This window comes from Chelonia mydas, chromosome 8, assembly GCF_015237465.2.
Source record: "Chelonia mydas isolate rCheMyd1 chromosome 8, rCheMyd1.pri.v2, whole genome shotgun sequence".
Lineage (NCBI taxonomy): Eukaryota > Metazoa > Chordata > Testudines > Cheloniidae > Chelonia > Chelonia mydas.
The window spans coordinates 7224901-7246790 of NC_057854.1; the positions used below are offsets into that span (position 1 = coordinate 7224901).

General features: G+C 44.6%; 1 protein-coding gene and 2 long non-coding RNA genes across 8 annotated transcripts in view; 2 read left to right on the forward strand and 1 right to left on the reverse strand.

The window, feature by feature from the left end:
- HMGXB3 (HMG-box containing 3) overlaps positions 1 to 14316 on the reverse strand; it is a 27018-nt gene extending 12702 nt beyond the window's left edge. The window contains exons 1-12 of one of the 5 annotated variants that reach the window (XM_043521602.1): positions 14147 to 14316; positions 14086 to 14095; positions 12781 to 12928; positions 10610 to 10784; positions 9155 to 9721; positions 8350 to 8448; positions 7150 to 7281; positions 5392 to 5798; positions 4938 to 5113; positions 4414 to 4511; positions 3690 to 3788; positions 2388 to 2537 (exon numbers count right to left, since the gene is read on the reverse strand). In XM_043521602.1, coding sequence (XP_043377537.1) covers positions 2388 to 2537; positions 3690 to 3788; positions 4414 to 4511; positions 4938 to 5113; positions 5392 to 5798; positions 7150 to 7281; positions 8350 to 8448; positions 9155 to 9721; positions 10610 to 10784; positions 12781 to 12926 — 2049 coding nt within the window. In that variant the 5' untranslated portion in view covers positions 12927 to 12928; positions 14086 to 14095; positions 14147 to 14316. Of the gene's footprint in view, positions 1 to 2387; positions 2538 to 3689; positions 3789 to 4413; positions 4512 to 4937; positions 5114 to 5391; positions 5799 to 7149; positions 7282 to 8349; positions 8449 to 9154; positions 9722 to 10609; positions 10785 to 12780; positions 12929 to 14085 lie in introns of all 5 variants that reach the window. The other 4 variants (XM_043521603.1, XM_037905962.2, XM_043521604.1 and 1 more) reach the window with 4 other exon arrangements.
- LOC122461559 lies at positions 11259 to 13963 on the forward strand. 2 transcript variants are annotated; one of them, XR_006283510.1, is made up of 3 exons: positions 11259 to 11314; positions 12462 to 12561; positions 13512 to 13963. It is a non-coding gene; the product is annotated as an uncharacterized LOC122461559 (long non-coding RNA). The 2 variants fall into 2 exon arrangements; XR_006283509.1 differs by having other exon boundaries at positions 13517 to 13963.
- Positions 14317 to 14453: 137 nt separating the features above from the next.
- Positions 14454 to 19655, forward strand: LOC119566975. The gene is made up of 2 exons (XR_005226601.2): positions 14454 to 15056; positions 17394 to 19655. It is a non-coding gene; the product is annotated as an uncharacterized LOC119566975 (long non-coding RNA).
- Positions 19656 to 21890: the final 2235 nt, after the last annotated feature.

Sequence of the window (21890 nt, forward strand, 5' to 3'; positions counted from 1 at the left end):
CAACCCCCCCTGCTCCCTGTCCCCTGACTGCCCTGACCCCTATCCACACCCTTGTCCCAATTGCCCCCTCCCGCGACCCCCCGCCCCAACCACCCCCTGGGGACCCCACCCCCTATCCAACCCCTCCCCGTTCCCCGACTGCCCCGACCCCTATCACCCCCACGCCCAACAGGCCCCCCAGAACCCCCGACCCATCCACCGCCCCCTCCCGGGAACCCACTCCCTATCCAACCCCCCAGCTCCCTGTCTCCTGACCGCCCCATTCAACCGCCCCGCCCCCTTACCATGCTGCTCAGAGCGGCAGGACAGGCTTTCCAATAAAGCCTGGGAGGTGGGCAGATGCAAGCTATGCTGCCTGCATGGTGGCATAGCTGTGGGGAAGGAGGGACAGCAGGGGAAGGGCCGGGGGCTAGACTCCCTGGCCGGGAGCTCAGGGGCCAGGCAGGACGGTCCCACGGGCAGTAGTTTGCCCACCTCTGGACTAGCAGCTCAAAGAACTAAGGTATACAGGAAAAGAAGAATCAAAACACTAGGGGGCTCAACAGGACAGAAAGAACATTACAGCCTCTAATCCAATTAATCAGTAAAACAAACCAATCCTGACAATGCTTCAGCTTGTGTTTCTGTCTAGTCTAGTGATAAGATAAATGGCCTGTCCAAGAAAAGGGTATACTGCATTGATTCCAGAACAACAAACCATATTACAGGAATGTTAAGGCTTGTTAAAAACAAAAACAAAAAAACAGAAGTCCAAAAAAGCCAACAAGGAGAAAAACAAACCAGAGTCTCTCTCAAAAATGCCAGCCCATCTTCGTGCATTAAGGAAGCAGTTAAAAGGAAAGCATTACGTTAAGTATCTGTCTATGTGAGAGTTTCACATGGGGTTATTGGAGGAGGTTTTTCTGGGGGGGGGGAGAGGGTAGCTTTCACACAGTATGCAGAACAATTTTGTACTTCCAAGTAAAATACAGCTGAAAGAAACAAGTTTCCTGTACAGACTGGAAGGCAGCTGGCTTAGCTAGCGGGCTCAGTCAGCATGTAAGAACAGGGCAAACTCTTTGGTTTTATTCAAAACAATTTTGCATGTAAAACACAAATGAACTTCAAAACTAAATTTATAAAATCCAGAAGAGATGTTTGCTCACAGTGACAAAAACAAGCATCTTAAGAAACCAGAGTTCATTATTAGCACTTTTACATATAAAAGTAACCAAAGCAACTTTATTCAAATTAAAAAAAAAAAAAAAGACAAAATCCTGGCTGAGAATGTGTCTGCCAACAATACAAGCTCTTGCAAACAGGACATTGTAGTACACAATGGACAGACTGAACTGACACTTGCCACCGCAGCTCAGTCACAAAGGCAGCATCGGATTACACAAGTGGGACCGCACCTTCTTCAGACTGCACAAAACAGATAAGGCTGCTGCTGCTCTCTAGTTTTAGGAGGTTTTGCTCCATATGCATCTCCTCCATGAGGCATTTTTTAAATTGCTGAGTGCCCCCAGAGGTAAGATTGAATACAATTAGTCTGTAGTACCTATTCTCAGTGAAAACTACCATTCACAGCTGTGGGCAGCGTACAGCCCCCAAAAGAGGTCACTACACAACTACAGTGGGTTGACAATTTTCCAGCGGATCATTTTTCAGTCACCAGATACCGTTTCATCAAAATCTAAACGTTCACCTAAGAATGTCAATTTTGATAAATTTTTCATTTTTACAAAATCAGTTTAATAGGGTAGAAAAGTTCCAGACTTTCTTGGAATTAATGCTTTTACTTTGTGGTTCTAAAAGCCTGTTCACTTCAAAGAGAAATTTTTTAAAGTCAAAATCAGAACCAAACTTGCCTATCAACCTGAAACTAAATTTTTTTTCAACAATTTCATTTTTGTGGAAAATTTTTAATCTTTTTGGTTTTGTTCTAATTCAGAGCAAACACAAATTTTAAACTGTCAGTTTCCCACAAAATGGAAATTCTGAGCTTCAACCAGCTCTCTCTCTATATATATAACCCAGAAAGCCAACAGACTACAGCAAGGTATAACACTAGTCAGTGGCTGGAAGCTGAAGCTAGACAAATTTGGACTAGAAATGAGGTAATTTTTTTTTTTTTTTTTTTGAACAGTGAGGGTAATTAACTACTGGAACAATTTATCAAGGGTTGTGGTGGATTCTCCATCACTGGCAATTTTTAAATCAAGATAGGATGCTTTTTTTTAATAAGTATGCTCTAGGGATTATTCAGGGGAATACTATGGCCTGTGTTATTCAGGAAGTCAGACTAGATAATCACAATGGTTTCTTTTGGCTTTGAAATCTATGAATCTAAAAGACAAAATATAATTAACTCAATAGTTCAGCAAGCGTGAAAGAACATAACTCACCAGGGATTTCACAGTTTTCTCAGCTCTATCTTTGGCGAGGTTGTAGCCACAGCTGGGACAGATCCGCGGCTTGTGCCTATTTGTGTATACATAGCTACAGGAGGGGTTCTTACACTTCCCTCTGCCGCGTGATGTTGCCAATCCCAAATCCTGGAAAGAGACAGGCAAAACTTTCTTCTATCTTACTTTCATATGCCAACAGGCTCAAGACAACAGAATTCTAGTAGAATAGCACATGCTGACCCCCAATATCTAACACTTAGTTTCAGGGGATAAACCACAGGCATGGCCACTTACTTTGAGGACCAGTTCAATTAATCTGTATGCTTTAAATCTAGTTCCAAATACCATAGATACTTGGCAGAGGAAACAAATTCAGCAATAAAAGGATATTTGACCCTCCTGGATTAATGCAAGGGGGATGTACAATTGCATTAGGGCACCAAGAAAAATCCAGTTTTTAAGGGATTAGTAGTGAATATGATTTCAACACAACACTCAGCTTTCTAGTTCAGTGCAGCTGTTGTAAGTCAGCAATGAAACACCTAAATCACGAGTTCTTTCGCTCACATGAGGAGCCAGGATATTTCCGTGCAAGCCTGAAAGTCGCAGGAGCAGAGCTATTCTAGAGAGATGAGCCTGACTGAGAAGCCAAATCATAAGGACTGTGTGACTGAAAGTACTTGTAATATCACACAGAACCATCCAACTTTATGTCACTGGCTCAAATCCAGCCCAGGTCAGTAGTGACCTGAAATCACTATCTGCTGAAGCCTGCACAGCAGTTCATGGAAAAAATGAGCTGGATTTGGCCTCTCAGGCCAGGCCCTGTTAGAGAGGTGTCACTTCACAAAAACCAGCACTGCAACAGGTGTTTCTTATGGCAGTCTCAAGAGAACAAATATTTCATCAGCATGGAAACTGTGGCCTACATTCTTCCCTCTAATGATGGCTCCTCCAGGACAGAGTTGAGATGTTAGTACTGCCATGCAGGGAAGTTTACCTTACCATTACCCATGCAGGAGACTGAGATGTTTAGTGCTGTTAATGCAGCACATTACATGGACAATACCTGCATTTAAAAACTAAAAGAGCCAAACCCTAAGCTGTGCCTTTGGAGCAGACTGAAGAGCCAGAAGTGGTTGCTTGAGTACCCACAAGAGCCTTGTTAAGTATAGAATTATCAAGTCCAAAGCACTAACGATGAAGAAGAAAGCAATTGCCTTTCAAGAATATTGCCACTTCTCAAAACAGGCTCAGTGGTGCCCCCCATCAGGAATCAAACCCCCAAAAGACCCTTACCAAAGTTACGGTGCAGCTGTATTTATAGGAGGGAAATACGTCTGGTTTGACCTCCACTACTTTCACCTGAGATGCTCTGCTGGCTGGGCTGCTGTGGAGCTGTAGATTGAGAGCGGTTGAGGAGGGGGAAGGTGGGGGGGGGAAGCATATAAATCAAACATTTGAGAGATCTGGCACTGATTACAGCTCACAAGCAGTAACTATTAATGGCTTTAAAAGAAGACCAGTGAACACCTTTAAGTAACAAAGGATTTTAGTACTTTTTTTTGCAAATTATAGGGTTAAAATTCAAACTTATTCCAACAGCTTTACTTCTTAACCAGTCATCTCACAGCATACCTGCAAGAATATTACTTAGTACTTCTATCACACATCACATTTTCAAAGCACTAATGGATCCCCAAAATACCCCTCTGAGATAACTAAGGAGATGTTATCAAAGACGCAAGTGGAAGGACTAATCCAAGGCCACAGAGCTTCAGACCCAGGATTAGAACTCAGCATTTCTTGGCTCCAAAGTCCCGTGCTCCAATCACTAGCCTATTCTGCCTAACACAAATCTCACGTACTAAGTAACAGACACAAATTCCATCATCAAGGGGTTACCAGATTTATACTCCATTTCTGCACATTCAGGTCAGAAGAGTGAAATCCTACCCTGAACCTACCAGAGAAATCCAAGTGCAAGCGAATATGCATTTGGAAAAGCAAGAATCACTCTTACCTTTCGCTCACTAATGCTAGATGGCTGTAGGACAGACTGACCCAACTGCTTCAGCGTACTGGACTTCAGGCCTGAGGTTCTCACAGGGGAATGCTTATCTTGAAGAAGGAAAGAAAACAACAGGTTAATTGTGTGAAATCTGCTTTTTGTTTGGGTTTGACAACTTTGGCAAATGCAGCCACGGGACACAGTGGAGCTGCTGTTCTCTGAACCTGAACTGATCAAATCAGGCTTTGCAAATCCCATTCTGTCCAGCTGAGGGGTCAGGTGAAGTAGCCCTTTGCTGCCGAAAGCTGACTTTGTAAAGAGTCCACTGGTGACTACAACAGACCCACTGAACTCTAAACCACCTGTAATCCAAACAAGTACTTCTAAAATGTCTTTGTGGGGCATTAACATTGTAATATCAAGCCAGCAAGTCACTATAGCATTCCGCTACATGCCATGTGCTAATTGCCTCCTTCTCCCCATGCTTAAGGAGCTTCTGCTGTCTAAGCCTATTGTGGATGGCTTCTTGCTTTTACCATTACTTGGAAAGCCCTGTCGGCTACTGAGCTGCTCTGTGCGGGCTTCCCTCCCCAAGCTAGCAGGGGCAGGTAGGATCGCTCTCATGGGTCTCGCAGCAGCCAGTAAGGAGGGCTTGGGTTTTGGTTTGCTCTTCAGTTCTTGTCCTTTGGGTGCAGCAGCAAGAGCATCAATTCTGAAAGACAAGAAGTGCAGTTGTAGCAAAAGTTCCACCTATGCCAGTGAAGAGCAGTCACATACCATGGCAGAGGGAAGAATGGAAGAGAGCAAAACTAATAGCTACAATGTTTTTGGAGATCAAATCTCTGACCTCGGATTTATCCTGATTCACTTGTTACCTAAATGAGCATCCCAAGAAGCTCAGGTGCCAGTACTGATCAGTACCATGAACACTGCCACACACAAGTGATGGCTCAGCGTGATATCTCTATGAATCACTCAAAATTGACTCACCCCATTGGCTTTTTTACAGTGGCGGTTGGACTGGCAAGTGGACTTGTCATCTCAGCAGATGGCTGTGACCCTATCCCTATGCTGTCTTTCTCAGGCTGCTCTAAGGAGGAGTTGCCCTGCGCATCGCTCTCTTTAGCCAGCGTTGCTGCTGCTGCATTCCCTCTGTTTGCAAGGATGTGAGCCTCAGAGATGATCACTTCTTCCCATTCAGTCTCCTGTATCTGCTCCTGAATAGGCACTGCATTCAGTAGTTGGCTGACAGCTTCAGAGCTTTCCAGAGTAGACTTGGTGGCATCTTCCCGAGCAGGTGCCTTCTCTGTGGCTACTGGCTGCTGGCTTCTTTTAGCCCCCGGTGCTTTGAGGGGGACACCTGAACTCTGCTCAGCTTTGCCTTTTGGTTGCTTTTCCTAGAAAGAACAAGAAGATCAGAACATCCCAGATGTTTTAGAGCATCAGACTTTCACATCCAAAACTTATTCATATCTTGGCTGATTTGCTGATGGCTGCTTAACATTGGCTAGAGGAGCAGCAAGGCAGGGTCTCAGCCAGAACAAACCTTATCTCCTCATACACTGAGATCCTTGCTAACATTACGTACGAAGTGTTCTATCCTGTCATGCCTTTTTCACGAACACTTCTTTACATAGCATGAGGCCATGTCTACACTACAGGTGCGACAGCAGGAGTGCCGCTGTAGCACCACAGTGTAGACGCATGCTGTGGCAAAAGAAGTAGTTTTCCAGTCAATGTGGGTCATTCACCCTCCTGAGCAGCAGTAGGTAGGTCAATGGAAGAATTATTTAGTCAGCCTAGCCACATCTTTCCTGGGGGTTACATTGGCTTAATAATGGCACTCAGGTGTGATTTTTTTCCCCACAGCTAGGTTGTTCCAAATTTTAAGCATAGACCAGGCTTTAGTCATTTTTTAAACCCTCTCAGGACATCAGCATTACTATCAAAATAGCCACCTCAGAACTGGTTCATCCATTGCTTTCTCTAAATATGGTGCCCTCTCTTTACAGCTCCAGCTCTCTAGAGCTGCCTTTTCCACCACACCCAAACCAGGAGCTAAGTATGCTAAGTGAGCAGCCAGGTCTGTTACACACAAGACCTTGCTGACCCAGACTGAAGTGGGGAGGAGGGTGGTGGTTCTGGAATTCCTGTGGCTTGGCTCCCAAGTGGTCCAACTGTCCTCTGTATTTTGAAGTTTGCTGTTTGTTTCCCTTTGAGATCATGGTAAAATGGCTGTAGTGGAATCTTACCCTACTAAAATAGCTGCAAATCAGACAAGACTATGCTTGTTTTGTTTACCCACCTGTCTATAAAAAGACCATGAGACAAGTGGTTGAACTGAGTCCCTCAGTTCATTTGATGCTGTAAGCAGGTTTGGTGGGCACCTTTCAAATACTGGCATCATGTTGCAGTCAGAAAGCAAGAAAGGAACAGTGTCCTGTCTAAGGATCCGGGCTTCACAAGGTTGTCCCTTTTATTCATGATTACTACATGAGTGGCATCCTCAGCACAGAGACAAGAAATCCAGAAAAGAGCTCTGTGATAGGAAACAAGTCTAACCCTCTCACTGGTGACTTGCTCTTGCAGAGACACTGGTGGAAAAATACAGAGATTCGCTTCCTCAGGTCTCTGACCTGCCCAGCACACAGACTTTGGGGTTTCACAGGTATTCACACAAGTGTCACTTTCCAGCTGAGACTCAATCATTGGAAATAAAAGAAAGTTATGAGAAGTGTGGAAAGGTACCTTTGGGATCCATTTCCCTCCCAGGAAGTTCCCGCACTTTGGGCACTTTGGCGGTTTGTGTCTGGTGACATAAGTAAAAGAACAACCAGGATTGGTGCAGTTTCCATGGCCCCTGCGGGTGTAAGTGGTTGTCTGAAACAAAAGGGTTGCCAACAATTTCTTTTCAGAATTAGGTACATAAAGCCACATCACGATCATCGTTCTCTACCAGTAAGTACTCAAACATTAACTCTATAATCACCACAATCCTCCATAAGCCAAGTAGTACTACACATTTTACAGATGACGAACTGATGCACACGAAGGTCAAATATTTTGCCTGTAAAAGGTCAATGAGTCAGGGTTGTAGTCAGAACCTAGAGGTTCAGAGGTCTAGGTCCCTTTACTGATCACTAAATATTATCAAGGCCCTTGTTTTCTGTGGCTGTGCAATTTGGCACAAGATATAACCCTTGCTGCAGAAGCTAAGCTTGCATTTTTAAAAATGCATCTCAATCCTTTAAGAATGTGAAGAAACATGAACCAAGCATAAGCTGATTCATTGCCATACCAGTATGCAAATAGCCAAGAGACGTGAACTACTCTATTAATTGCAGTGGGTGTTAACCGTAATATCCGAAATTGACCCTTAAATTGTGATATCTCACGGATGATGATTTTAACAAAAGGAGAAATGGAAGGCAATTCAGGTTTAGGTATCAAAAGCCTCAATTGTGTCTCAGAACAATTACCAGCTGCTCCTTCGTCCCCAGTCAATCTATACAGTATAGTTAGTCACGCACCATTACAAACAACATGTGTAGCATACTACCAGATGAAAGTGTGAAGACAGCCTAAAATAAACTAAATTTACTCTCAAAGTAAGCAGCACAGAAGGCGGTTGTATTAACTGCATTATTTGTTTCCATATTCATTATAAAACTCCATTTTTTTTAAAGTTTATCTGAAGCTGTGCACTAGAGTATACAGGAACTTATATGAGAGAGGAAGGGATAGCCATCTGGTAGGGTAAAGGAGCAGAACATGATAAAACCTCTTAAAGCTATGTCTAGGCTAGGAGTTGGAAGGTGTCAACCAATATATGTTAACAGCCTAATGTAGACAAGTTAGTACCCTAAGGTAGACAAGGCACACTAACACCTTCCATATACTACTGTAGATAAGCCCCAAGAGAAACATACAAGCTCCTCCTTTACTCACCAGTTTGATTGCTGTTGGGTTCTCCACAACAGAGTGAGCCGGGAGAGGTAGCATAATGAACTGTGTAGTAGGCATGGAGGAGCAGCTCTCATCTGTGTCCTAAAAATAAAAAGCGGAAGAGGAAAAGATACGTAACAGACAGGGGGACACACCTAGCTAGCTGTGTTCTGACCTTTTATTGAGGGTCTCTTCAACATCAGATTTAAGAGTATACCATACAGTAGAGCAGTGGGGCACCAGCAGTACAAGTGACAGGATTTCAGGAGTGAAGGCCTAGTGGCAGTACTCTGCAGACTAGATTATCAGATTGTCACTCTTTTTACAATCTAAGCAATATGAAAGCAAAATACTCCGTTCCTAAACAGAAACTGCTTTATGTCACTGAATCCTTAACACCAACCAGGGATTCTAAAGGACTCCTCATTCAGTCCTCTGCAGCTGGGAAGTTAGCCACATGGGACAGAGAGATAAAACACAGAGATCCCATAGAACAGTGCTTTAGTATATCTGTGGAATCCAACCCACACCTCACAGCCTGATCCAGCACTTCATCTTTTAGGCCTGAGGGGAATAGTGGAAGGGAGGAGAGGAGACACTGCACTGCATTTTTGACTGACTTATAATGAGCAAAGATTGCTGCTCCCATCACTATTGATCTAGCTGAGCTGTGGAGCAGGAGTGGTGTAATTTATTAATGTCACTTTCAGCCAGCATGAATCACTATCAAGATTTTAAGCAGCTTTATGAAAAATTCAGGCAATAAGTTAGCTAGTAACTATTTCTATTATCACTAAGCTTAGCTTACCCTCCCGGTCACCACTGTTACCACAGACAAACCATCAGAAACCTGGGGTTGTGCCACAGCAATGCTCCCATTGGAGATGTCTCTGCAGCTGCTAACCAGAGTCTCTTCAATAACCACACTAGTTGTCTGATATGGATGTCCCTCTCCTATTTCCAAAGAAGCCTCATCCAGGAGGATATCTCCAGTCATTTTATCTGCTATGGGTCTGACATAATGAGAGAGAATCTCTGAAGCAACTACTTCTTCTATAGTGTCTGACTGACCAAATGAGGCAGTCTCTTCCGTCAGTCCTTCAATGGCAATGCACTGTTCAGAAATGCCAACATGGCTCGAGTCCACAGAAAGGATGTTTTGCATGGAATCGTGGGGAACACTCGTGATGTTGGTGGAAGCTGTTTCTCCTTCAGATGCTGTTTGACCCTGTGCCACGCAGAGTTCTAGGTGCTGCCTGCTCCTGTCCTCTTGAAGAGTGGTTTTGGGGATAATTATGTAATCCGAACGAGGGAGGATTTTACGGAAACCTGGAATGTCTGGAACTACTGCAGTCAGAGTGGACAGCTTGGAGTTCTGTTGACAAGACAAAGCATGGAATAGAGAGGAGCAAGGGACACAGAAGGAAGTAGGTTTGGTTCATGATCATGGCTAAGGGGTGGGTTTGTTTTTTTTTAAGTGCTCCATTACAGCTCAAATAACTTCCAAAGGCAGATTGCTGGCGAGTCCTTCACATCTCTAACAGAGCCTTCAGAATCCCCCCCTCTCTTCTTATCCTTTACATTAATCCCACTCAACCTGGAGGCCTTACCAGGAAGTCACTATTCCTCTTACCAGTAGGTACTGGACAGGACCCTTTTGGAGTCTGCCAATGCTGCTCCTTAGGTAGCTGGCTGGAGCAACAGAAGAAGTCACCTTCTTTTCACCCCCAAGCCTCTACAACAATCCTAACCCAAGCAGGACTACAGACCAAAATCCGTAATTAAGTGCATCTCTCCAACATAACCATGATCTGCATTGCCACTAAGCCAGCCATATTCTAGGACTGGTCTAAAACATCTCTCATACATATAGATAGTCTGCTTCTGTCCTTTTACGCACTGTGCTTTGTCAGGTTACCATTACTATAACTGTAACCTGTCTTACTGTACTGCACTATAATGTGACTTAGTCCAGCGTAATCAGATATCACTGGACTCAAAATGCTTTGCAAATTTAAAGAAAAGGAGAAGCTCTTCAATTCTAACGGAGAGGTCATCTCAACTACATCTGAGTACGCGGGAAACAATGCTTACCTGACACCAAAATCAAAGTTACATTAAGTAAAAAATAGCTGGCAGCTCATGACTTTTCCTAATATTTTACTCATCATATTTTCAGGCGAAAGCAAAGGATAAAGCAACTGATGATTCATATGCCTAGGGACAGCAGGAGATGTGAAGCTATTTAAGAAAGTTGACTTACCGGGTCCAATCCTTCTTTCTCCAGTTTGGCCTTTTCCAAATAGTAGCTTTTTTCAGCCACACTGAGCAACCTCCAGCTCTCACTGATCTTCTTGTTAATTTCAGACTGGGGGAGGTGGGGGAGCTCCTGCTGTACTTTCAAATATATATCATAATAGTACAGGAGGTAAGCAGATCTGAAACACAAGTGGATACTGAACTTAAAGTCTATTCCTTAACAACACACCTGAAACAAAGACACCACCAGTGGTATACTGGCCTCAAGGGCAATTATGAGAATTATGGGCTTGTTTTCCATACACAGCCAGAAAAACGGGAAAAGTCTTTATTAATAAAAGTAAAAACATATGAAGAGACTTAGGGGACAGGGCACACAGACCAATAATTATTCAACAAAATATGAAACATACTTGAGTCGCTAATAGTGCTTTAACCATTTAGTGGACAAAGCAGTAGATCACAAATTAAACATGCAATTATTGGGTACTGTCAATGGATGGATAGCCTCTTAAGAGGAGACGGGCCTCAGACCCACTTGTGACAAGATCAGCTCAGCTCCACAGGTGGGAAAATGATTTTGGTCATGTGATAGGAAGGGCAGGTGACTAACTCAGGCCAAGCCTAGGGATATAAGGAAGAAGCCAGTAATGCTCTAGGTAGGACAGATACCTGGGAACCTGTGGCTGGTCTGAGTAAGCAGTTGCAGGTGAGCGCTGCAGGGAACAAAGGGATTGTTTAGATCACAGTCTAGCTCTAGAAAGGAGGGCTATGGACTCTAGATTCCTGGTTCTCTGAAAGAATGAGACCGCTAGGATTATAAATAGGACCCTACAAAATTCATGGCCATGAAAAACGCGTCATGGACCGTGAAATCTGGTCTCCCCCTGTGAAACCTGGTCTTTTGTGTGCTTTTATCCTCTACTACACAGATTTCACAGGGGAGACCAGCATTTCTCAAATTGGGGGTCCTAACCCAAAAGGGAGTTGCAGGGGGGTTGCAGTATTGCCACCCTTACTTCTACGCTGCTTCAGAGCTGGCTGGCCAGAGAGTGGCAGCTGTTGGCCCGGCGCCTAGCTCTGAAGGCAGTGCCCTGCCAGCAGCAGTGCAAAAGTAAGAGTGACAGTACCATACCATGCCACCTGAGCTGCTGCCAACAGCAGCTCAGAAGTAAGGGAGCAGTATTGCAACCCCGCCCCATAATAACCTTGCAACCCCCCCTCCCCCAACTCCTTTTTGGGTCAGGACCTCTACAATTATAACACTGTGAAATTTCAGATTTAAATAGCTGAAACCATGAAATTTACTTTTTTAAAAATTCATTTTGGTCAATTTCACAGTCATAGAATTGTGAATTTGGTAGGTCCCTAATTATAAGAAAGGGGGAGTTGGCAGCTGCCTGCTCAAGGAGAGAGAACTGTTTGAATTGTGGAGCCCTTGGTATGATTTTACTGCCTTTAAAATACTAATTTATTTTCCTTTGCTTTCATTTGAGGTAAGTGCTTACCTGTACATGACTGCTCTATTTTATAACCAAGAGCCCCATGTACTTGGTGACTACGGTGGCCTAAATTCTACCACACTCCAGAGCAGCAGACTAGAAATTCTAGCAGACTCGTGTTTTAAAAAGACTTATTTAAAATGGAAATACTAATATTCAATTTGATATAAAACATTCTACTATGACCCTTAATACTTCAAGTTGTCATTAGGTGTCAGTCAATACCCGATTGAGATGAATGAAGTTGTTCCCCATTAGAGCTTCAGTTTCAGGCTGCTTGCGACTCAGACAGGCAACATAAGTGTGTTTTTTAGCTACCCTTATGGTTGCAACAGTTTTTAAATGAAATTTTAGATTCTGGAGTGCAATTCTGCAGTAAAGGGTTTCCACTCCCCCAGCCATGGAATTGCAGAACCTGCAGGACTCTGGTCAAGCAATAGCAGTTATCACAAAGGTACGGTACATACATAACATTATGTCAAAGTGGTATGGCTATATTCCTGTATATAGGATACATATGTGCTCTTCTGTGCTGAGTAACAGTTGTTTAGAGCAATAAGTAGACCAGACCAAGTATATTGCAGAGGTAAATCTTATACCAAAGGTAACGAATACTGCTCCCAAATTGTACAAAGCCAGAGATTATCTAAGCAAGGAAGACAGAGGAGCTCACCTGGGTTTTTTGGCCCTTTCCCCTTGATCTCCAGGACTTCTGTATTTTTTCTTCTTCTTAGATGGTACTGGAGATGCATAGGTGTAGGTGCCCTCTATTTCCTCCATCACTACAGTTACTTCAGTGCCATCATACTGAGCCTCCATTGCTAAAACAGACCATTATTTAAAAATGCATAACTTCAGAAACTGAACAACACTTCAGTTTTAGTAAATTGTCTTTAATTCATCTTCATAAACTAAAGACTGCACTGGCCCTTGATTCCAACAGATCAGATATTTAGCTTTATTTTCACCATTTTCTTGAGTTTTGTACAGTACAAAGAACACAGAGTGACACTAGTGAAGTAAGTACAGCACAGATCACCAATGTAGTCAAGATAATCACAGTAAGGTACCGTGATAAGGAAAATTAGGTTTCAGAGTAGCAGCCGTGTTAGTCTGTATTCGCAAAAAGAAAAGGAGTACTTGTGGCACTGTATAGACTAACAAATTTATTTGAGCATAAGCTTTCGTGAGCTACAGCTCACTTCATCTATGAAGCTTATGCTTAAATAAATTTGTTAGTCTCTACAGTGCCACAAATCCTTCTTTTCTTTAAGGAAAATTAGGTGGCTCATGGGACTAGCTATTTTCCTTTAAATTGTTAATTCAAGTCCAGCCCAGAGTAGTTGCACCTAAAAGTTATTTGGGGCAGCCACCATGAAATGTTTTTTTGTTTTTTTTTTTAAGCCCAGGTCTCCGTGGACAGTTCCAAAAACCACTTTATCTGACTGTCCATCCTCACGAAAGCAAGGCCAATGATTGAATGAGCAGGGAGCTAAATAATCCTCTTATCCTAACAAGTGCCCCCTCCATTTGTTCTGAAGCAGGCTTCATTAAGTACACGAGAGTCAGGCTTTCGGGATCCACATGACCACAACAGCAGAACAAAATGCAACGGAATAAAGAAAAAGGCCTCCGAGCTGCCTTACACCTCGGCAGGACACAGCCAGCTCAGGGGAGCGACGCACCGCAAGCCTGCCCTCGGAAAGAGAGCCCTGTCTAGGTCTGGCTGAGCGAGCACGTTGCCGAAACTCGACCCCTCGTCCCAGCCAAGCCCCAGGCCGCAAGCAGCGCGTGGTCGGCCCTGGCAGCTCCGCGGGGGAGGGCGGCGCCGTCAGCTGTCACGGAGAACGGGCGCCGACGGGCAGCCCGGGGCTGCTGGGGGAGCCCGGCACGCCGGGAGCCGGGCAAGCAGGCGCAGCCCAGGGATCGCCTAGGAGCCGGCGGCAGCCGGGAGGGGCCAGGCCGGGGCGTTACTCACTTGGCGGGGCCCGGTCACATCCCAGCCGGGGCCCGGCGTCCGGCGCAGCCGCAGCGTGGAGGCGGGGGCAGCGGCGGACATGGGGGGCCGCGGGCCCGGGAGGCGGCGCTCGGCGAGGGGGGCGGCCGCCCCAGCATGCCGGGGAGAGGCGGCGCCGCACGGCCCCGCGGGGAAAGCGGCGACCGACCGACCGCCGGCAAGGACCCGGCCCGCCACCGCCGGAAGTGCCGAGCCCTCCCCAAGCCCTTCCGGGGTCAGAGCACGCCCAACGGCCTCGCGCCTTCCGGCGTCCGAGGGGGGGGCCGGGGGAGCAGGCGTCCCCTCAGAGCGGGGGGAGGAGTCCTGTGGCCCATAGCGGGGCGGGCTGGCCCGTTGGGGGCCCTGGGAAGACGGAGCGAGGCGGGAGGAGCGGCCCCCGGAGGGGTGTCGCGGGTAACGCCCCCTTTGGGGAACACACAGGCCGGCGCGTTGGCCCCACGCGCCAGGGGGCGCGAGCCGTCCGTTGACCCGGGCCCCGTGTGCCCCCCCCACGCTGTGGCAGGCGCCCCCCTCACCCCTCCCCCCGCTCAGGGGGGCGGGCCCTGCAACCAGCCTCGGGGCCGAAGACCTCCTGCCGCCGTGGCCTGTCTGGAAAGGCCTGGGCCTCCTGCCACCCCCATCGAGAGCGACGCGTCCAGCCCCGGCACTGCCTCCCTCCCTCCCGTGCTGGAAGAGGCCTGGCGGGCCGGCACAGGCTCGAACCGCAGCAGCGCCTGCGGATTCCCGCCGGCACAGCCGCTCCCAGCCTTTGCCCCAGCTCTCGCCGGGGAAGCTGCTGGTGAGGTTGTAAACCCGACAGGCCGCCTGTTGGGTGGGTTGTCCCTTGCCTGAGACTGAAACCGAACCAGAGGTGGATTTGGTCCGTATTGGGTGTTGGAGACACCATGTTGAGGAGCAGGCTGCTCCACTGTGTGACCTCCCGCACCCTGCAGGTGAGGTCACAGGAGCAGGGCAGCGCACTCCCCAAAATGGCATCCCCCCTCCCCCCCATGTGGCATGTTGTGGGGGGTAGGTCACACCATTCCTGGAATTACCAAATGTCTGATAGTCTGGGAATGCATGAGGGGCCACCCTACAATCACCAAGGCTCCTAATTCACAAGATCCTTTTCCCCGCCCCCCAGCTCACACAGCCACTCTCAATTTCATCCCAATTGCACAGCCACTCCTGCGTCATCGCAGCCAGTCCCTGCTCTTACTCCAAATGACACATCCAGTCCCTTGTGTTTTTTCAACTGCCATAACTACTCCCAACTGACACAGACTCTATCATGGGAGCTGCTTATCATGTATTACTTGTATTATCATAGTGCTTAAGAACCCCAGTCATGGACCAGGTTGGTGCTGTACAAACAGAACAAAAGGACAGTCGCTGCTCCCTGATCCTAATGTGCCCCGGCGCACCCAACTGACCTAGCTATTGCCAAATCACACCCCAGCTGCCACAACCGCCCTGTATTCCATCTCTCTCTTCCACTAAGAATGCCTGTCTGCTCTGAAACAGCAAAGTAAAATAAGAACCAGATTTATTCTAGCTATAAGCTTAACACAGAACTAGAACACAGCTTCCCCCAGAAGGAGGAATAGGGGAACTGATAAACTCAGAGACCTCTATACGTACAACTCTCTCTCTGATCATTAATTCAGACACTTTCCAAGAGCTGCCTGAAAATAGGGTACCCTCTTGGTACTATTTAGTGGGTCTGCTTCTGGTTTGGGTTTTATTTGTTTGTATATATTTATATATTTTACAGGCATTCCACCTCTAATGATAGGGAAATCCAACCCTCTTCCATCCCAGAAGTATAAACACATATCAAATCTGAGCATTGGAATAAGGACTCCTTTCAGCTTATAAAATCAGATGCTAGTGAGATGACTGCAGGTATTAAATCTGAGGGCAGTTATCCTGCTGAAATTCTGCAGCTGTTGACCTGTTGTGTATGTGTAATTGGTGGCAAACTGTTCTGTATTAAGTATGATACAGCCTACTTTAAGACCCTGTACAGTCCTATAAATTCCACAAATTGATCCCAGAGCAATGTGTGGCCATTAGACATTGTATATCATTATTTTAGGGGAGGCAGGAGGCTGACTGAGTTCACCTGGCTGACCTGTAAATATTTTCATTAATTCAGAAAACAAGTGAAAATGTCTTCCTTGAAAGAAAGTACTACATTTTGCACATTGTTCTTAGCTAAGTTTCTCATTCTGTATATGCTGTCAGTTGCATTTGAAATGAAAGTTTTTGTCTAAAGTGGGCATTTCAGAGCATCCTCCGGGCATGCAGTTTTATTGCTGAAAAGTGACACCAGCAGTGTGAAATTTTTTTCCATCCTGCTGTAATAGTGTTTTGAGAAACAGAAAAAGAACATTGCTATTTAAAGATCTCAATTTCTGGCCTGCGGAAGAGTGCAAAGATGCACACACTGGCCACCTTTGGAGACAGAAAGCATCATCTCCCCAGTACTCCCAAGCCACTGTGTCTCAAAAATTCAGACTTGAGAGAAAAGTGGATCACCCTCTTCAACTCCCTGCAAAATTATACTTATTATTGAGCTAATATACTGCTCTTTCACTTCTGATGAGTTACTTTCAGATCCTGATTTGGTTACCAATTAAATTGAACGTGATAGTCTCATTGGGTTGTTATGGCTACTGTTCATCCACTCTGAAAGCCTTCATTCAGAGTCCCATGCGGCTGTGTCCTCTCTCCCCCATTTTATTTAACATCTGTATCAAGCTTTTGTGATGACTGGTGAGACAACTAGGCCTTGAGCACAAGCAGTAAGCAAATGACCCTCAACTTTCCATCTCCTTTGTGTCAAACAAACAGTATGATTTCTAGCTCTCTACCTAGTTGAAATCAGCATCTGGCTCAAGATAAACGCAAGTATGAACAAGGTGACACTGGCAGGAAGAAGGAAGTGCTTCAAAGAACTTTCCTCCTCTATACCATCCTCCTCTATAGAGAGCATTTTCATGTGGTGTAGACAGGATTGAGTATTCAAAACTTGATTGGCTTCTGCACAAGTCTTGTTTACAATAGGGAAAACTTGCAGAAAATTCCCATTGATGCTAATGCTGGTTCAAGGGTAATGCAGCATTTGATTAGCCCTCTTCTGAGCCAATCTTAGATGATGGGATGCTTAAGCTGCCAGTGTTTTATGTTTCAGGCTCTGAATATTGCTAATTTTGGTGGCTAACATGGCTATTATGTTGATCACTTAGAAGTTATTGTATACTTAGTCTTGCTGTCTTTCATTATAGCTATTTATCTGGGGTGCTCTTTTTCTTGTGGCTTCGGGACTCCTATTTTGTCACACCACTCAGAAGGATTCTTCTTACTGATGAAGATGCAAGTCTGTGAAATGGAGGCTAATGAAAATTATATAATACAGAAAGAGAAAGGACTTGTGTGTCTGTCTGCAGAATTGTAAATGGGTCACTTTTTTGCAGAAATGTTGAAACAAGTTGTTACTATTTTTAAAATGGCACTTGTGGAGAAGCAAAAATGGGCCTGTTACTATTTTGCTATGTTTGAGAAGTGTCTGCAAGGACAAACACCGGATCTTAAGCAGGTTAACGTTTTCAATATTCTTAATTATATACATAGTGTAAAACAGTTGGAAGTGGGAGCAACAATAGTTTAGCTCACAGACCTTAAAATGTTCAGTAGGGCTTGTCAGGAGCCTCATTGTTTTTAGATTTAATAGGCTCTTAAGTAGTTCTTGTTGTTTAAAGTGCCTTTGCTTACCAAACATGTTTCTCTTTTTGGGAAGTACATGCCTCCTTAGCTTCACCAAACCCTAACAAAGGTTCACGTCAACCAGGAAGCTCTTCTCTTACTAAATCAAGGATTAAGAAAGATGGACCATTTTGTGTGGAAGGGGGAGTCATAAGAATTCCACACATATTTTCAATCCGTAATCTGCGGCAGGAAATCCAGATTCATAAAGACATTTCTACTCACAAATATACAACAACTGGGAAAAAAAAATCCGTCCCCTAATGTAGCAATGCAACTTAACAGTCAGATTCCCTCTCCCAATTCCCCATCGGATAGAAAAATTGTAGTGTCAGATGCCTTCTGAGGCTCAAAATATCTTTAGCTTATCTTAACTCCTGAAATGCTAGTCTCAGAAGTTGAGCCTGATCTCCTGTTCAATAGCATATTGCACTTCTTTCTGAGCTATCAGATCAGACATCAACCTGACCTGAAGTGAGTTAGATTGTTTCATCCTTAACCATAATGGATTTAAGTTCACCTCATAATGCGACATAGAAGTCTTAGCTCAGGATTGGGCTGTCACTGGAAAATCGTGTATAGTAAGGATGAATATGTGGCAGCTCAGGATTGGAATAGTATAACTATACCAGTTAGGATTAGGATACTTTGGTCGGGCTGTTTAGGAGATTCTCATTATTGAGGCTTTGGTTTCCAGTTAAAATTAATCACTGAAAGCTCTGGTAAGTGGGGGGCCCTGAAGACATCTTGGCAAAGTGGCCAGCCAGGCAGCTAGCAGAGAGGGCCAGAGCAGAGCCCCGCAATCGGCCATTGGGACGACGAGCGAGTGCCGAAGCAGCGGAGCGTGTAAGGTGACTCCTTACCCACCCCCCTCCACACAAGGGTGGGAGATGAACTCTGTAGATGAACCTCTGAACTCTGGGGCTGCACTGGCCAAGCAGAGCAACCGTGAGTGGGGTGCAGAGAAGGGACGAGCACCTTAAAGGGACTTTTGGGTTGCTGGACTTAAGAACCTGAAGGGAAAAGGGCTCTGCCCAACTTACTTGTGAGTGGGTCTTTTGATCATGGTTTATGTTTATGAACCCTGGTTGCGGTGTTCTCCCAAATTAATGCAGTGTTACTTTCCCCCTTTTATTAAAAGTTTTTGCTACACTCAGACTCTGTGCTTGTGAGAGGGGAAGTACTGCCTCTTAGAGGTGTCCAGGGGGTGGTGTGTAATTGTCCCAGGTCACTGAGTGGGGGCTCGAGCCGGTTTTGTGTTGAATTGTTGAAAAGGAACCCCTAGATAGTGTACCCACCCCTTGTTGCTACTGGCTCCACCTGGCAGAAGGGTTACACATACGGTACTAGCTAGAATGTTGCAGGTTGCAGAGACAGCGTGCTTAATCACTGCGCAGATGAGCATGTTTTCTCACCCTGAGTGACTGTCATGTGTCATCCCAGTTGCAGTATTGATAGGGTTCACAAGGAAGCACAACAATCTCTACTGGGCTGGAAAGCCAAGATCAGACCAATATGGGGCCTCTGGGGAATGAAAAAATGGAGGAAATGCCAGATGAATTATCCCATCCCAAAATATCTCGGTACAAAAATGATGAAATCTTGGACTCTTAAGTATAACTGCCTTTCCTTTATTGAAGTTGTAATTAATTACTCAGGACCTATACTGTTAATGAGTTTAGGCTGTTGCATAAGAAAAGAGGTTGTAAGTGCTGTTTGATTTAAACTAGATTGCAAGAGGAAAAGTCTCTCTTCATTTCATTAAAAGCAAAATAACCATTAAATGTAGAGAGTTATTGCACTGACTTATCCATAACCTCCCTGGAGCATAAACATTTCAGTTTATCAGAGAGACCTAATATACCCATACATAGTGCTTACATAGGGTTTCATACATTAAAAAACAAAATGGGCCTATCTTCTTTGAAATTGCTTTGACTTTTGAGTCCCCAGCAAACAAAATTTGTCCAGCAGTAATAAGACTAGGACATATTTCACAATAAGATAACTGAATTTGTTTTAAAGAGCGTACATAAAACATTTTCAAGGCATTTAGTCAAATCTTCTTAACCACAGTAAACTAAGGGACACAGATTCAAGTTGCTTCTATAGTCCAGTTATCCTTATATCATTGTTTGCTAGCCTTAAAGGTGACTTTTTATATTTCAAAAGAAAATCCAATTTGTACCTTTTTTTCCCCAAATGATTTATAAAGAATCATATTTCTGGTAATGAAAATAACAAAAGGCATGGGAAGGCTTCTGTATGAGGGGAATATTGAAAAGATTAGGACTATTTTGGAGAGGAGACAGATAAATTGGGGGCATGACACACACAAATTAACAAATGGCACAGAGCAGGTCGGCTGGGAGCTCCGATGTAACCGTTCTCATAATAAAAGAACAAGGGACAGACAATTAAATTGAAAGGTAACCAATTTGAAATTGGCAAAAAGTAATACCACTTACCTCCACTACATAAAGTATGGAACTCATGGCCATTCGTTGGAGTACAAGAATTTAGTAGGATTCAAAAATGTATTAGACATTCATATGGATAATGAGAACATGCATCCATTAATGCTGAATAGGATAAAAAAATAAAAGATTCTAAGCCCTCTTGTTTTAGAATAATCCAACCACTAACTGAAAGGAGTTAGGAAGAAACTTCCTCTATGTCCAAGTTATTCCATAATTGTCCTTTCAAGAGGTTTTTGCACCTTTCTGTGAAGCATCTAGCACTGACAACTTTTTGAGACAGACTGCTGGACTAGATGGGACAGAGGTCTGATCTGCTGTGGCAATCTCTGCATTCCTAAAGCAATTGTGGATGATTTTTCTACCCTTTCCCCCGAGTATTTTTAAGCTTTTTTTCTTATTTAAAAAGATGAGGTATATCTTTCCTGTTTTTTACTGAAGGTCTTCTCTTGTTCTATGAGTGGGAACCTTTTCTATCCTCAGTTGGGCATAGATTTTGAATTTTCTCCCATTTTTTTGTAAGTTATTTGAGTTTAGTAGTGTGGTGCTTCGCAGGTGTAACAACGGTTGTGAGGCACTGCACTACCACCTGCCCTTAGCATGAGAAGTCTCATCTGTATCTGCCCTGTATTGCCGACTCCACCTGCCACAAGCAGCACAAGGCACACTCCAACCTCTGCACCCTCCAAGCATCTCCTTGGACTTTTCAGCACTTGTTCCATTAGACACTTGCAGTATTCCGATTCACGGCTTCCAATTAAACAGTACCCCCCAGCTTACCAGTTTCATCTCAAATCACTGTTCTGCTTGACACACACCACTTAGATGTGTTTATAGTGATAACAAGTAAAAGCTTATTTAACAAAGTATAGAAATTCAAGAAATAGCAAATAGCAGTATTGGAAACAAAAGGTTACATATAAAAATAAAATCATAACATGAATTCTAGAACCCATACTTACTTAGCTGCTGGTTGTGCAGTCAACAAGAAAGGAGTATACAGGAAAAAACAATCTCTTAATCAGCATCTTGGGTCTGCAAATAGGCACACATTGTGAGGTATTCATATACCATGACCAGACTGGGAGATAAGTGTCTGTTACTCACTGCCTGAAGGGAACCTGCCTGAGACATGTTCCCTCCTGGTTACCTATCTTAAGAACATAATTTTTAGAATAGACCCATAAGTCTTTAAACATTAGCCATACAAATACTTTGCAATGGTTATGATGATTGCTGCTCTGTTAGCACATCGGGTCTATTGAAAGTCACCCTTTTACTGAATTGTTATGCAGATATCTAACCCGGGGGATCTGTAAAATCCTTTGAAATCCCTGTGCGCTCTGCCACTTGGCATCAAGAAGTCCCTGGGTTACAAGAGTTGTTAACAACAACAAAACCCCACGTTCAAGTCCTGGTATGTTGTGTGGTTGTTTTGTCCAACACTGCCCAAGCCATTTAATGACAGACATAATCAGAGACATAGGAAGATCATCCTAATACAGGGCAAGCCATTGATGTCACACCAGCATTTGTGCTATC